This window comes from Erithacus rubecula (genome assembly GCF_903797595.1).
Source record: "Erithacus rubecula genome assembly, chromosome: 10".
NCBI lineage: Eukaryota > Metazoa > Chordata > Aves > Passeriformes > Muscicapidae > Erithacus > Erithacus rubecula.
In genome coordinates, this window is record NC_136662.1 from 29,156,788 (window position 1) to 29,173,371 (window position 16,584).

Consider the following 16,584-nt stretch of genomic DNA (forward strand, 5'->3'; position numbering starts at 1 on the left):
AGTGTCTGCAGAACCTTCATGCAGCTTTCTCGATCTCTTTTTCTCCGCTGGCCAAGAAGGCACTTGGCAAGCTAAGCAGAAATCACAAAAGAGCTGATGGCCTAAACTCTAAGCTTGCTTGCATTCAAGCACCTTGTGGCTGAAATCTGCCTGAGACACCAGGAGAAGCTCTTCCTTATGGAACATCTTAACCAGGCTTGTTGTGGCAGCTCGGGGCAAACCCCAAGCCCCACCAGTCACAATATAATATAGAGAATTTTTCCCCGCTGTTAGAAAGAGTGGGTTTAACTGACTTTTCATGGAAAAGATGTCATACATATAACTGGCAATAACAGCAGAGTAGGGAAAGGACTAATTTAGGAAAGAATGCCTAACAGCCAGATCTACCAGGCACAAAATATTCTCCTAAGGGAAAGGGATGAAAGAAACCCTGTTCACATATTTTCAGTTATTGCAGAGGAAAGCATAGGACGATCAAGGCTGGAGAGCATGTGGAATATCTGTGTGAAAGACTCCAACAGTCTAACTCTACAAGTCTTTTTCCATCCTACTGCCCAGTGCTTGAAGAATTAGGGTATAGACCTTCTATGTACAGATGACATGGAGATAGAATTGAGGAGAGAAAGGGTGACTTGGAGTCACAGATGAGCAGGTCTAGGACAGCTCCATGGTTGCAGAAAAGAGAGAATTCTAAGACTGAGAAATGGTGCAGAGTTGACTATGTACATATCCAAGCCACAGAGTTATACAATACAATACTAGAAGCAACACACGTTAAAGCAAAATAGCCACAATAAAATGAGACATGGTGAAAGAAGCCATAGGGCAAGTTTGAGATCTAAGTTTTTTGAGTACCAAGGGGGAATACAAAAGGTGATTTTTTAAATGCAGCCTTCTGCAAGCTAAAAGCTGGAATGGAACTGCCAAGTGCATCACAGTACTAGAGACAGGAGAACAGGCAGATTCCCAATTACCTAGTAGCAAACTGGCAGTTCAAGCATCCTAAAGCAAGGGCAGTTTCTTGAGAAACACAAGACGAATGACAAACACTAAAAGGTATGTCAGAAAGCTCCTTGCAAGTTCACAGAAGTGCTGCTGATCTCCAAACAGCCAACACTTCAATAACTTTCTACAAGAGCAGCAAGAGACCTGTCTGACCAATACTTTTAGTTTGAGGAGACACAAGCATTACCAGAGATCGATGCTTATCATAGGCTCTGCCCTCAAATGGATATTGACCAATGAACTCTGTTTAAAGCATGGACATGACAATGTGGGAGCAGGGAAGCATGCAGCAGCAGCCTGTGGAGAGAAGGAAAGGTACCTGCAGAGCACATGGCAAAGCAGTGTGTTTAGACACAGCAGCAGATGTAGCAGCACAGAAGGTGATAAACCAGCTCATCCCTCAGTAAGTTGGAATGTAGTCATGCTCCTTACATCTTGCAATGCTTTTAGCAATAAAGGACCATACAAGTTAGTGCACCAAAGAACAGAACTTGGTCACTGGGGGCTATTATCTTTAGTTGGCAATCAGGCAAAAATAAAGTGGGGGGCTCAAAATATGCACAAAATTATAATACTGCTACTCAGACACTAAGCTGTCTAGTCCATTTTCTTTCAGTTTTATATATTTTTTCAGTGATGTACTTGGGTGAGACAAGTTACTAGTTTTAAAGACTTTGCATAAGTATAATTTCATTTAACCAACTGGATTACTTGCCTTTATTTTCTGTTGTAAAACTGGTCCAAACCTCAACTGTGTTTGAAAACTGTGCATCACATTTCCATTTCTCTGGGATCAGACACTGAAGCCATTCCATGCAGCTGCTTCAATAAACCAGCCAGCATTCTGTTTTCAATATTATGAAATCTTCATGAAATTAATGCTTACAATTAGTGAAACCAATGACTACCAACAAAAAATGCAATAATAAGTTTAGCAGGATTGTTTCTTTTGTAGGTTCTTTTTGTAACCAGACTGAATGAACCTACTTTCCACTATAAAAGTTTGGGATGATTAAAAAAAATTAATAACACCCCAGAATTATAATCAGCCAAAGAGATACTGTGCTTCTGGATTCATCCTTGTATTTACTTTTCTTTCACACTAATTCTGCAAGGTCTGATAAGCAAGGTGTATTAACTATTCGTATGTGGATGAGAGATCGCTTTCAAAATCCTACATACTCATGTGCAGAAAAGTTCAGCAGCACTTGCATATTTTATCATTAGCATAAATATGGATTTTTTTTAAAAATTATCTAGCTCCATTCTCTTTAGTCAGTAGCCTTCTGTTTAAGTCAGTCTTTCCTGAAGCAAATCTTTGTTCCATTGCCTGCACAGTTCAAACATTTTTTAACTCCTGTATTGGATTAATATTACTTATCCAATGACTGACATCTTTATTATAAATAAGTTAATCAATAAGGTACTTTCCTAATGAAAACAGTAATAAATTCCATTTTAGGTGCTAAACACTTAGACTCACAGAATCCTAGAATGGTTTAGACTGAAAGAGACCTTAAAGACCAGCTAGTTCCAGCTCCCTGGCCTAGCAGGGACACCTTCCACTAGACCAGATTCCTCCAAGCCCCATCCAATCTGGCCTTGAACACTTCAGGGATGGGGCATCCACAGCTTCACTGGACATCATGTGTCCAGTGTACCATGTGTACCAGGGCCTCACCACCCTTACAGGGAATAATTTCTTCCTAATATTTGATCTAACCTTTGTTCTTTGTCACTCGGGGCCACTACCCTTTGCTCTAACTTCTATTGGCTTTCAGCCCAGAGTCTGTGAAAAGGTGCACAAGAAGGCACAGGAAGAGCCTTTGGAGGAGAAATTGAGCCATTGCTAAAGAGTGCCTGTTACAATTATAAGATGTATGTGGTCAAATTCCAGCACAATCTCACAACAAAAGGAAGGGCTTTTAAAACATCTACTGTCACACAGAAATCAGAGGCTAAAATGCAAATTATTAGGAACAAGCATTCTATAAAGAAACCCTTCCAGGTTAAACCCTAGCTCCATTAGATCCAAAGGCAAAACTCCCATTTATATTAGCAGATACATAGTTTGATATGGTTGGAGGAGACAACCTGGGAAAGCTTAAGCCCTCCAAAATGGGCTTTAAAAAACCCACTAAATACTTCTGTACAAGTTGTAATAATAATAGATGCCCATGATACATGACTATGTATATAATCATGTATACATTATATACATATTTTATATATATATACACATATAATATATATACATATATATATTATATATACATGATTATTATGTATATAATCATGTATACATGATACATTATTATTTGTGTAAGACTTCAAAATCCTTGGAGGGCATCTGTTCTAAAGAGTCAGAGACAAACTGAGTTTTTCCCCTCAAAACAAACAACAGGAATCTCAAAGGAATTAAAAATACTTTTCTCTTTCTTGTCAAGTACTTTCAACTGTTTGGTCCAGAGCCCTTCTGATACAGGCACCTCTTGCAAAGGTAATGGTGAGCAAACCAAAAAGTGACCAAATCCTCTGCTCTTCCCACTCCAGCTGCAAACCAGCAGCAGACCCCACAGTGAATTTAAGAAGCCATGGACCAAATGAAAGGAACCAATTCACCTTCATCCTGAGGCCTCAGGGTGTTTCCCTTTTACAAACCACCTAAGGAGCATGCTGGGTTTGGGAATCATTTGCCTGCTCAGCATTCCTCTTGCCTATCAGAAGGAAGAATCATTTCCCATTTGTTTTATGCTCTGCTACTAGTCAAAAGCCAGAATGCTTCTCCAGCTCTGCACATCTGTCTGCAAGGACCACAGGATTGTTACTAAGAGTACTGTATCAACAAGTACATTTGTAATATTAATGATGAGAAATTCAGGTGGAACTCATCAGAAAATAAACATTTTAAGAAATATTTAAAACTCAACAGCAGTCAAACACTACATTTATTCAGCACAATACTTTAAAAAAACCCTCAAGAACTACCCACACAGTTATTTAACCAGGTGCATTAATGAGCCCAGTTCTTAGCTGACAAAGCCTCAGAGTCTGAACAGTTGCTTTGACTTACTGCAACCAGAAGCTGTGCTGAAGGAGCTGAAGATGGTAGCAGCCTGAGGAATATCAAAAGGCATAATTAATCCTTGCCAGTCTCAGCTGGGGAAGTGCCAATCACACAGGTGATGCTGTTGAGCAAGTGAGGGAGTCAGCCCTGGCTGAAGAAATAGTTCTCCTTTGCATTCTCACCCATTCCTCCCACATCTGGACCATCTAATGAACACAAAAGTATGGTAGAAAAGAACGCATACTGTAGCATCCAAATCCCCTTTGATCACATCTATTTTATCTGCTCTGCTCATATTCTACCAATTAATTTTACCATTTGGAAAATAGCAAGTTATAGGAAATTACATCAGAGAACAAAGCTTGAAATTCTCCCCTTGCAAACAGCAGAAAGATACCACAGTAAGCACCTGAGAATGCTGCTGACTGTAGCACGGATAATAAAAGTTGATTAGCTAGCCAACTTAGCTACTTCTTCCAGATTATTGTATACTTCTGTACCAGTATAATATACCAAACATCTAAATAAAACAACAAATAGCATACACAGAAAAAGCAGCTTGACAAACTGAGAGAACCAGCTTCTTGAATGACTTTTTAAATGTTGCTAATGAGCTGATACAAACAGAAAACTGTGAACTCAACATCAAAACCATGATGCATGTTCTCCCTGAATCAGGATGTTATATATGCATAACATGCTGTTGGCTCTGTGCAAGTATTGGGATAAGTGCTATATGTATAATGTTAAAATAGCATTTCTATATGGATATAGTCTTGGTTAATAGTAAAAGTTAGACATAAGTTTTTTAGAGATACTATGCTTAAACTACCCGCTTAGTCAAAGATAACAGCCCGTGAACATGTGATGGGGACCCTGCAGCTGACAAGACAATTATCAACACTCACTGGCTGGGACCACAACCCAAATTAAAAGGGATAAGGAGAAGAATAAACCCACAAGCCAAGAAACACGCATGCTCTAAAAAGGCGGACCCAAGGAGTGGCCATGCTAAACAGTTCCCAGAAAAATTGACTATGCATGAAGGTCTCTGAATACGTAACAAAGGGATGGCTTGTAAAACGTATTGCAAGGGGTGTTCCCAAAGCAGCGATGTGCTCTTGGCAACATGCCAAGCACCCGGCCGTTTTAACCCTTTGCTCCTATTGTCTTTTTATTAAATTTTTTAATTCTCTAAAAACGGTGAACCGTGTTTTTCACAAGGAAATAAATGTATTTTAAATGCTGCTTAAGCGAAGTCCCAGTCAGTGGAACAGGACAGTTTCCCTCACAGAACAAGAACAATGGAAGAACAATTTCCCCTTTTTTTTTTTCTGTGTTTGGGGTCATGATTATCCAGTGTTGTCTGCAAAGTAACTTACCCAAAGGTTTGGATATTAGCAGAAGTTTCTTCTCCCAGAGGCTGGTGGGGCAGTGGGATATGCTCCCTAGGGAAGTGGTCACAGCACCAGGTCTGCCAGAGTTTGGACAACACTCTCAGGCACGTGCTGGAATTCTTGGAGTTGTCCTGTGCAGGGCCAGGAGTTGAACTCAATGATCCTTACGGCCTCTTCCAATTCAGAATATTCTACGATACAAAATTCACAGGCAGCAAACACCCTGCACACCAGAGGCCAGGCTAGTTCTAAGGAACAGAACTAGCCCGGCCTTGAGCAGACCTGCTGGCACATACCGGTCCCGCAGCAGGACAAGCGGTGAGGACGTACTGTTCCAGACAGGGAGCCCACAACGGAGAGGCGATGCTTCAGCATCCATTTTTCTGCTCGGACAACTTTCCATGTCATTTTTACAGCCGTTCCTCTGTAACCTGGGATACCTTTGCTGCACCCAAGGCCAGCTTCCAATGTTTCTGTGGCAGATTCAGCTGCCTCCGATGGCGGGTGGTGCCAGCGAGCCCTAGCAGCATTTCTGAGATATACACACAGCCCAGCCCTCATATGCTGCTGGGGCGCTTACCACACTTGCAGCGGCAGATAGAAAATCCGGGCACATTGGGAATGCAGCAGGAGGGAGGTGGGAGCGGCCTGAGGGTGGTACCCGCTGTGACGGGGCGCACGCGCCGCACAGCGACAAGATGGCGGCTACCGCGCTGTGCTGGGCTCTGAGGGCGGTTCAGCAGGTCAGACTGACTCCATTCCCTCCATTCCTACCATACTGCTTCCCCGCGTCTCTCCGGGACCCGGTCCTCCCGGCCGAGGCGCCGGGGAGCGGGCAGGGCAGATGCGGGTAGTGTTCGACCGCTGCGGGCGCGAACCCTGCCCCGCGACGCGGGAACATCGGGGGTCCGGTGTTATGTAGTGTTCGGAGTAGCTTGAGGCTCTTTGTATCTGTGAAGAGAACTTGCTAACACTTTATATGAAGTTCAGAGTTATATACTAATGCAGTACAGGATTTGGAAAATATATAAAATATATAAAATATAAAAAATATAAAAGCTAAAACTCTCAAGGCATCACTGTTACTCATCAGCGAAAATTTCGGTGCTGCCCCTCGTGAGGAAGATGTAGACAGGGATGAGGTGTAAGAAGAGTAACGTGTGATGCAGGAGTTAAACGATACTGGAGACACGGGACCCGAGGGATCGGCTGGAGCTGTGTCGGGGGCGGGGTTAGGCTGGATATTAGCAAAAGGTTTTCCCCATGCGGGTAATCGGTCACTGGAACAGGGTCCCCAGGGAATGGTCATGCAAGGCTGCCAGAGCTCAAAGACTGTCTCAGGCACATTTCGGGATTATGGGGGCCATGCATTGAACTCGGTATTTGTGGGTCCCTTCTAACTCTAGATATTCCATGCTTTATGGAAATAGCAAGTCATGCATGATTAGGGCAAACTATGTGCAACAGGCAGGTATCAGAAATTTTCTTTTTTAATCAGGTTCTTCCCTCGTCCTGCCCAAGGCAGGTGCGGAGCTACTATGTGGACTGGAGGATGCTGCGGGATGTCAAGAGAAGGAAGATAGCATATGAGCATGCAGATGAGAGGCTGCGGATCAATGCCATCCGGAAGAACTCCATCCTTCCTAAGGAGCTGCAGGTACCGGCAGCTGGCTGTGCCCAGCTGTGAACCCACATGAAGCTCTTGCTGCTGTGGTGTGCTCAAGGCAATAGCAGTCACTTTATAGATCCAAACAGCTGTCCCAGGTCACAAATGTGTTTCCTCAGCTCTCAAGCACACAATCATCTAGTGTTCTACAGTGATTTCAGCCTTTTGGGGGTGTTTACAACAGCATATTCACCTGACTGGAGGTTGTGTACATTGGGTTGTGGGGCTTTCTGAAACCAGCGCTTCTTGTCTAAGAAGCATATGTAACACTAAATACAGTGAAGTCACATTTCCATCCCCCACACTGCTCTTACCATATGCTGACAAACCTATTTATTTTACTTGCAGTAATAGAGAATAATAAACTCTAGATTTATTTTTAAATTTAAAAATCTGAAAGTCTGATCTAGCCCCAACCACCAATCTGTGAAATTAGAAATATTTAATTTTACTTTCTAGCCTGAGCTACAACCATGTGAAACCTACATCAGATTTGGTTGTTAAAACTGTTCTTAAAAATTCACTGCCCTGCTCTCAGCCTGCCTTACTAAGCACCAAAAACATTTGCAAGTATCAGATTATACCTGTATTTGATCTGGCCATGATATTTACATATCTTGGGAGAGAAAGTGTATGAATTTGCTTTTATATATTGACTTTACTTTTGGGCAATTCTGACTGGTGCTGAATGCCCTTATGAGGTAAAAGCAATACAGAAAAAAGCCCCCCAGTAACACCTTCCAAAAGTGAGATCCCTTTTAATGAGATCAAAATATGCTACCTTGGCAGGCAGTTAATAAACAACATGTATTTAAATTCAGCTCATCTGAAAGGACTAGCCTACCCTGCAGCAAGGAGAAAACTAAGTGGGTTTCTGACTAATGTATAATTCTTGGCTTGAGTCTATTCAATCTCTACTAAGATTAAATCTTGGGTCTCTTAGAGGGCTAGCCCACCCTGCAACAAGGACAGAGACAAGCTGATTTGACTGGTTATAACTAGTGGCTTGAGATTGCTCTGTCTGTGTAATAAGATTAATTTGGGCATCTTCATGTGGGTCAGTTTACATTCACTGTTGGAATGCCCAGAAAGGGTAGGCTGAGGAAGAGAGGGTAAAGTTCCCAATTAAATAGCAAAGTTTATTCATGAGGTGGTAGAGAAGCTTGTGATGGTACCTACTCTACATCTGGATTTTGAGTTCTGGCAGTAAGGCCCCTCTAAATCCCAGGGAACACAGGTAAACTTTTGTGCTCTGGTCTTCTGTTTCAGGAAGTGGCTGATAAAGAGATTGCTGCCCTGCCCCGGGACAGCTGTCCTGTGAGGATCCGGAACCGGTGTGTCCTGACATCCCGCCCTCGAGGGGTTAAGCGGCGTTGGAGGATCAGCAGAATTGTTTTCCGCCACTTTGCTGACCATGCTCAGATGTCCGGTGTACAGAGAGCCATGTGGTAATAACCACCATGTGGATGTCCATTCAGGCAGAAGAAAGAAACCAGGCTCATTTGTGTGGGTAATTAAAGCAAGTCCTGCCTGCAATATCAATGTCAAACTAATAAGGGAAGGACAAGAAGTTGTGCTGATTCATTAAAACTCACTGGATTACAGTTGGTATCAGCTGACAAGCAGGAGCACAACTTCACTGAACTGATCTGTGTGAGAGGCAGGTTTGTTTGATTGTGAGGAAAAAGTCACTACGTGATGGTTCCAGAAATAAACCGAGGATTGGGTATGGGCAACATTAGAAATAAAGACATACAGCAAAAGGCTCATTCAAGCTTTTTTTTTTTTTTTTTGTTTGTCACCATATGGTAAATTCTTCATGGTAATTTGGGTGAAAGCATCAACAAAACTGCACAACAGGAAAAAGTGATAATCCACTGTGAACAAGGGCAAGCACAGAGTGGGAATAAAACACAGCCTCAAGTTCAGATACTCTTGCTATGCTAACTAAATATATACATATATTAACAAGCAGACAAAATGGCTAAAGGACCTGTTAGAAACTACACTGTGCTGGTATTTCTCCTGTTCATAGTGCAGTGCTCAGACAAACAAGGTAGCAAGGAAACCCTAGTCCACACTCTAACAATGGCTTCCTTCATTCACAGGTAGCAACAAATCTGTCCTTGGGAGACAAGAGGAGGCAGAAAGGGACACAGTTAACCTTGCTGCTAAGGTCATGTTTGCTGTGTACTCTTCTTCAAAGCAGAGCAGTTAAGGGGAAGGCAGTGGCTCTCTGTCCCACTCCACACTAGTAGGGCTGAGAGGTAGCAGTAAAAAGGCCAAGTACCACTAGCAGCAAACTGACAGCAACTCATCACACCCATCTGAGTCATATTTTGGCATATAAGCCATCTTAATATACTTACTGTCTTACCTTAAAACCCTTTCGAAGTTGAGGGAGAAAGTAGAGCTTATCCCTTGTTTCCTACTTTAGAATGCTGGAGCCAGGGCAAGCTCCCTGTCCAGCATCACAGCTCACTCTACTCTCTTGCTGGTAACTGCAGACTGCATACTGATTGATGCCATCTCAAAAACGTCCCAAGATGCTTACAGCTGGCACAAGCACTTTCCAAAATTCATAGTATTAGACAGTAATAGTTTCTGAGAGTAATCATCACATTTGAATACCACAGGATTAACCCCATATTGTTTCTGCTTAACTATCAAACTGATTTCTTCAGCAGTTCACCCTTTATGACAAGCTTGATAGTTCAGGACTTTCCCTTTCTTGATCAGAAAGCTACACCCTGTGAACTGAGCATGACACTAGCCCCAGCAACCACATACAGCTGCCACTGGCAACAGAGGTCTTGACCCACCCTAGTTTAAGATTCCTTTACTTTTACTCAGTCTCACAGCACTCCCTACTCATCTGAGAGGCTCTTTCAAGGAGGGTAAGGATATATACCCTATGCTTTTCATTCCTCAGGAAATGCTGAACCACTTGACTGATGGAAATGCTTTATAAGCTATTTTATTTAAATATTTTGTCCAACCTGAAATGGAAAATGACTGTCTTTGCTTGGAAGAAGGTTATGTAAACGATGATCTTTGCAGCACAGCGTCTCACATGGAAGATCAGTTTTAAGGCGGCCCTTAGAGTACTTTCAGATATCCATTGGTATGTCCCCTTTGTACTGCTTTTCTCTGCTTTCAACCCAGGCCTTATTGATGGTGCGCTTCATCTCATCGTCCCCTTCTGCATACATCTTCTTTAGAATGTTCATAAGCCCTTCACTAGGATCTGCAGTGTCATAGGCAGCCTTCCTGCAAGATGGATACATGAGAAGGTCAGGTATACCCAACAAAATTAAATGCTAGTATTTGTTTGAAACATCCTGGTAACGGGACTTCTGCTTTAGCAAAGTCTTTTAGATCACGGCAGTCTCAGTCAGTTCCAAATAGGAAGAATCCTAAGAAACACCCTTAAACCAAGTCTAAGTTGAGTAGTATACCTACAGGTGACCCCTAGGGTGGGAGAGTATTTTGATGTGAAGCATTTTGCAGTAAACATGAGCCTGAAAGCACTCCCAAAATAATTGTAGGAAGCAGAGGTGAAATACAACAGACCCAAAGAATGCCAATACCTGCCTTGTATGATGTGACAAGTGAATAAAAATGGAGAAATGACACATAAAGCTCTTTGGAGAGGCCACATTTACAACAAAAAAAGGCTTTTTTTTTTTGCTTCCCATTTTTCAGATGATCTTGAGAGATTTACTGACTTCTTAACACACTTCATTTCAAAGCAATTTTCTCAGGTGATGAACAGTGCCACCTGCAGTCAGCACCCTTGGAGGACATGGCCCATATCACCTGACTATAAAAAAAGTCCTCTCTGGCAAAAGCCCTCTCTATCCCATTTTCCAAAATCCTCTAGGTAGTTCCTAGCTCAAAAACACAGCAGATGATAGCAAATCAGCAGAGGGAGCAATTTCTTCGTGCTCAGGGACAATGATCAGCTGCACAGACCCTCTCTGGGACCAGCATTTTTGGAGCTGGTCATTTGACAAACAATAAATCTTTGGGAATTCTCTGCACAAGACACAGATTTAACAAAGTGACCCTGTCCCTACAGAAAACTGCATTAATTGTCAAGTGACTTGCTCTCAAATCTCCTGTAATGCCATTTGAGTGGTGAAGGCTGTTTTGCCCTAAATTCAGGTACTTATGCCTGATCAGTTTTAACAAATCACCCTAAAAGCATACACAAAATGAACTGTTGGCAGGGATAACATTCTCAATAGTGTTTTCATTCTTCAAGGTGGCAATGAGTGTAAAACAACATTAAATCATTGTATGATATACATATATATATTAGAAAGTCTCTTGTCCCCAAGTGTTTCCTGCTGTCATTTACCACCCTCATACCTACGTATGTATAAGCTGCCTGCTGCTCCCAAGCACTTGAAGTGTTACAAAGTGGCTCAAGAAAGCCACTGGAAAATCATCTAAGTAAACAAAGACCTGCTTTGCCAAAAGCATACTGGGACTTTTTGTGCAGGCACATCACACACAGGTGACTAATTACTTTGACCACTAGAGCTACAGGGGATAACTCCATGTATTTCTATATAATACAAAATTGATCTAAAAATAGTCACCTCACTAATGCAATTTTTGCAATAAATGCAGTCATCAAAATGCAAATCAATCTTTCATTAGTTGATTCCCCTTACAAATCTCACTGCAGGTCTTCTCTATCATATGTCCTATTATGCAGCCTTCATCATTCACAATAAAACAGTGGAGGAATGGCAACTACTCGAAGTACATTTCTTCTACTTGCAGTCCTACAAATGCCAAAAAAATCCCAACCGAACGATCCTCCAACCGGTCAGGGCCTGTCCCCCAGACCAACAATCCTCAGAGTAACTGCACAATTGGTACAGGTCTCTCTCAACAGTCCTAAAACACAGAGAACAGGAAATGGAGAACAAGATGGAGGGTTGAAAAGACACATACTCTTTCTCTTTGCTTTCTTTTTCCACTTGAGTGAGACAATCCCATTTTTCCTCCCGCTTCTTCTTACACATCACAAGGACCATGTCTGTCTTTATCTGTATGGTGAACAGCAAGGCATAAATTTAGAATGCTTCATAAAGGGATGCCAGTCAAAATGAATAAGGCTAGCTTGTAACATAAACTCCTTCCCTACTCACAAATTCCTGAAACATTTCTCTCAGCTATCCATTATTATATGGCATAAAAAAATTATAGCATATACTCAGCCTTAGGGTACAAACTTCACTGTGGACAATTAATAAATGTGGTTACTGACTTACAGTACCAGTACAGAAGAACATAAAGAGCTGCAGGAACACAGTTCAGTGATTTAAAGGATGATCAAATACTCAGGACTGCCAGTGGAGTGACTATATTTATTGGACTTCTCCAAGCATACCAGGTTCAGACAGAGGCTCCTCCAATTTATTTCTCCAAGAACAAGAAACAAGTTTTAGGGTATTACTTAATCTTGCAATATGTTTACAAGTTACAAAGCCTGTTGACTTGCAACTCTGACCTAAATTTCACAGAGAACTCCTCCCTGCTACAGACAAGGGTCTACTGCAGCTTTAGCTCAGCTTAACAAGTACATGACCACTGGTTGGTTTCCACTGTGTAAAAAAATCACCAAGGCATCACTCTCATTTATTTCAGGTGGTTTAATTTCACTCTGTACTTACTTGAGGTAAATTTCCAACTGACCTGGTAGTTATTCGCATCTGATGTCACTAAGTACAACATAGAACTCAGAGCCACATTTCAGCCTGGAACGGTGCCACAAGCAGTTGAGTATGGATACCGTCAGTCAGCAGCAGTACAATGTTACTAGCTGTTCTGGTTTTGGCTGGGATAAAGTTAATTTTCCCCTTAGAAAATTACCAACCCGGTAGCATTAAACCACCACACCAGTGTTCAGTTCTGGAGCAGCACACCCTTAGGCAGAGCAGGTTCCAGACTTGGCTTTGGGAATTAAGCCTATTTAAGCTTCCCAAAATTTCAGTCTGATGACAAATCTCTTAAAAACGTGAAGAATGTCTCAGAGGTATTTGAAAGCACAAAGATGCAAATGAATGCTTGGCAGTATTTTCTGCTTAATTATTTCTGAAATTCTGTTGGTGAGCTATTAAATATTCAGACATGATCTCTTGAAATACGATTCCAGAGACTCATTCCGCAGTTATGACAATCACAGATTAGAAAGATTCATATTCACAATGCAGAAACTTAGCAGCAGAAGGGAGGAACTGAACATTAGAACAGAATCTCTTGAACTAGCCAGGCAATGAACACAATACTTTGGGAGTGCCCTAAATTACCTATATCAGACAAGGTGCACTGACCTTTCTAGAGCTGCCTTCCACAGAGATGGGTTTCAGGAGATTGTTGAAGGTCATGGTGTAGTTCTTCCCATTCAGATTCTTCACTAGCAGATCAAATGACCTGGACCCAAGAAGTGGAGGGAGGAAAGACACAAATTGTCCAATCATTACGTTGTCTGAAAACCCTTTAGCAGGCATATTTCTTAGGACAGCAGAGTACTTCTTGGGAAAGCAGGCCAACAGGCTTGAATTACTTTATTATCAGGGTTCTCAAAATGCTCAGTTCAATTTTAACAGAGAAATTAAAAGGACCAATCCAGACTTCTGTTCTGGGTTGATGTTGTGACTAGCTCCTCTCCCTGCCCCCACCATGGAGCTGCCAGCCACCTCCCCCAGGCTGCTTTATCTAGGCTGCTGTTTCTGCTGGCCTGCCGCTGCTGCTGCTGCCCCCCGCTGCTTCTGCTTGCCCCCGGCTCACTTTTGATTGCCCCCTGCTGCTCCTCTCCCTCTCTCTCGCTTCTTCTCCTCATCCCCAAGATTTGCAACGGCTCCAGAGGGGACGGATCTGAACTTCAGAGACCACCTCTGAAAGTCTGCCAAAGAAGCTCTGCTGCCCTTCCCAGCGAAGATCAACCGAGTTCGTCTTACTCTCTCGGTGAAATTTTTTGGTCATCTGGGTCTGTGCTGGGAAGTGTTTCTCCTGTGTTTTTGTCAATAAATAAGGTTTTTCCACTTTGCCCTGAAGAAAATTCTTTCTGAGCCCGGTGAAGGAAGGAATTGTAGGGCGGGGGGACTCCTTTGGAAGTCTTTCCCCAAATTTGTCCTAAACTTGGACACTTCGCAGCAAATCAAGATCTTTAGGATCTTTTCTACCTACAAACTTTGAAAATCAAATTTCCTTAATGTACACCTCAGTTCTACCACCACGAATACCTAGGACTAACACTATGTGCCCCATCAAGCGTGGCGAGGTACACTTGTAAAATGCACCATAATACACTCAAGTGTTACTAAAACCTAATACAGCTAAAGTTTAAAAAAAGAAAAAAGGGAGTGAAGAAAAAAAGAAAAGCTGATCCAACACTCCTGCATTTCAGTGTTCTTGCTGTGCTACAAGATGAACTTACCTCTCTGTGAAATTCACCTGCACATTCTCAGCTGGAAGCTTCTGAACACCATTTAAAGAGATGTAAATCTTAACAAACTTATCTGACTGATCCCAACCTGGAAGTGAAAAAAAGAGATTAAGTTCTACATTTCCTTCATAAGCTTCATGCACTCAGCTTCCCCCACAAAGCCCCCTAGAATGACTAGAGTCTTTGCCTTACTGAAGCAATTTTCAGAGCAATAAAAGGAAAACATTAATTATTCAGGAATAACTTGAGAGCAAAGGCAGGTTCCCCCCATGTAGCCCTGTTCCCTAATCCCTGCAAATTCTGAGAAAACCCATGTATCAGCTCAGGTCAAAAGAGAGGAACCCGGGCTGTGCAGGGGGAGTCAGAGCCAGCTGTTTACTTCCACTGCAGTTTCCTTGACCCACTTCTTCCCCTACTCCCTGCATCTTGAGCAATTCCCTCTCCTCTCACCTACATGGCAAGCAGAGAAGCCAGAACTTACTCTTGCATTCCTGTTAAACACTAAGGAATAGAAAAATACCAGCTGATACAGCAGGAATACTTAATACACCCACCAAACACTATCACACGAACATGATCAACATACACCGAGGGTTCGGATGGTAAGGTAAGCATGCAGTAGCTTTTAAAGTGGAGTCTCCAGTCCACAATAAACACTCAGAACTTCACTATGATGTTAAGTGACAACTCCAACTCCCAGTAATGCCACCGTGCTATCTCTTCAGAGAGATGGTGGAGTTCTGAAAAATAATCCTACCGTAATTGTTTATTTTCACTGTGTACCCTCCCAGTGATGACTTTTCTTCCTCTGCCACATCTTTTGGCTTTGGTGGAGAATGATTCTTGATTTCCAGCTCCAGCTTTTGTTTCTCTGCCACAAGGACATCACGCACCCGCTTCCTAGTGGCATTCGTGAGCAGTTCTTTAACCTCTTCCAAATCTTTCTGCAACTGGTTCCAACACAAAGGATCACACGTATACATTAGATACATTCTTTGTGCTCAGGGCTTACGGTTTTTTGTGACAATTTCACATGTTCCAGATGTTGGAGTTTCAGCTTTATCAGATTAGTAGTTTCGTTTCTCACTACAACCAGTTAAGCATGGAATCATCCCTTCCTCACCCCCTGCCCACTCCTATCGATATGTACAACTATAGAATCTTAATTCACAGAATGGGTCGGGCTGGAAGGGTGCAACTCCCCTGCGCAATCATGACTATTTCAGAGCAGAGGGCTGAAACAGACCTCCAAGGTCTTAAACCTCTAGATAAGGTCTAAGCCTTTAGTGCTTAACTCTAAATGCATTAAAAACCAACAGAAACCAAGAGAAGCAGAGCGGATAGCACAGCTCCCTCAACACGCACCGTCTCAGGGGGAGACCTCCACAGCCCTCAGCGAACGCGGGACCGAGAGCTCCCCGCCTCCCAGCCCGGGCCACACCGCTGGCGCTCGCACAAGGCCCCGTCAGTGCCCAGCGAGCAACGCCGGGAATCGCCTCACCTCCTCCCGCGCCACGGCCATGGCGGCTCCCCGCGGAACCTCTGGAACCTTCCGGCCGAAGGAAGTGACGCTCCGCCACCGCGAGGGCGGGACCAGGAGCTTCTCCCCCCGCCGGGCTCCGAGGGACGGGCGGGATCAGGAACTTTCACGCCTCCTGGGCTCTGAGGGACGGGCCGGATTAGGAGCTTCTCGCCCCACCGAGCTCTGAGGACGCGTCGGCCGGTTGCTCGACGTGAGGCGGCCACGGGCTGGGTTTTATTTTGGCGATGAAAAATCTCCCCCTCATTTTACGGCACATGCCCCTGAACTCCTGGCTGTCAAGGTCCTCGAATAATTTTGCAAAAGAAAATGTTGTTTTCCTTCTTCAGGCAAAGAGTATTAAGCTCGTAGTGGAGATAAATAGTAATCAAAGGGGAAGAAATCTCTGTTCCCGGCCTTTAAAGAAAGATGGGCTTATAAACTAAGTGCCCTGTTCTATGTCTG

General features: G+C 43.1%; 2 protein-coding genes across 2 annotated transcripts; one reads left to right on the forward strand and one right to left on the reverse strand.

The window, feature by feature from the left end:
• The first annotated feature begins 6,107 nt into the window (after positions 1-6,107).
• On the forward strand, positions 6,108-8,898 carry MRPS14 (mitochondrial ribosomal protein S14). The gene is made up of 3 exons (XM_079314195.1): positions 6,108-6,212; positions 6,968-7,126; positions 8,405-8,898. Exons 1-3 carry the CDS (start codon positions 6,168-6,170, stop codon positions 8,585-8,587), a joined length of 387 nt encoding a protein of 128 aa, XP_079170321.1. The 5' UTR covers positions 6,108-6,167; the 3' UTR covers positions 8,588-8,898.
• Positions 8,899-10,096: 1,198 nt separating this feature from the next.
• Positions 10,097-16,272, reverse strand: CACYBP (calcyclin binding protein). The gene is made up of 6 exons (XM_079314194.1): positions 16,102-16,272; positions 15,358-15,550; positions 14,592-14,688; positions 13,486-13,585; positions 12,104-12,198; positions 10,097-10,405 (listed from the first exon to the last, which is right to left on the reverse strand). Exons 1-6 carry the CDS (start codon positions 16,120-16,122, stop codon positions 10,246-10,248), a joined length of 666 nt encoding a protein of 221 aa, XP_079170320.1. The 5' UTR covers positions 16,123-16,272; the 3' UTR covers positions 10,097-10,245.
• Positions 16,273-16,584: the final 312 nt, after the last annotated feature.

What these genes read in the sequence shown, in the direction of transcription:
- MRPS14 (XM_079314195.1), top strand. Translation starts at nt 6,168, where the DNA reads ATGGCGGCTACCGCGCTGTGCTGGGCTCTGAGGGCGGTTCAGCAG. An exon ending in CTCTGAGGGCGGTTCAGCAG is followed by an intron (nt 6,213 to 6,967) that starts GTCAGACTGACT and finishes TTTTTTAATCAG; the next exon opens with GTTCTTCCCTCGTCCTGCCC. An exon ending in TCCTTCCTAAGGAGCTGCAG is followed by an intron (nt 7,127 to 8,404) that starts GTACCGGCAGCT and finishes CTTCTGTTTCAG; the next exon opens with GAAGTGGCTGATAAAGAGAT.
- CACYBP (XM_079314194.1), bottom strand. Translation starts at nt 16,122, where the DNA reads ATGGCCGTGGCGCGGGAGGAG. An exon ending in TGGCCGTGGCGCGGGAGGAG is followed by an intron (nt 15,551 to 16,101) that starts GTGAGGCGATTC and finishes TGTTGGAACCAG; the next exon opens with TTGCAGAAAGATTTGGAAGA. An exon ending in TGGAAGGCAGCTCTAGAAAG is followed by an intron (nt 12,199 to 13,485) that starts GTCAGTGCACCT and finishes TTCACCATACAG; the next exon opens with ATAAAGACAGACATGGTCCT.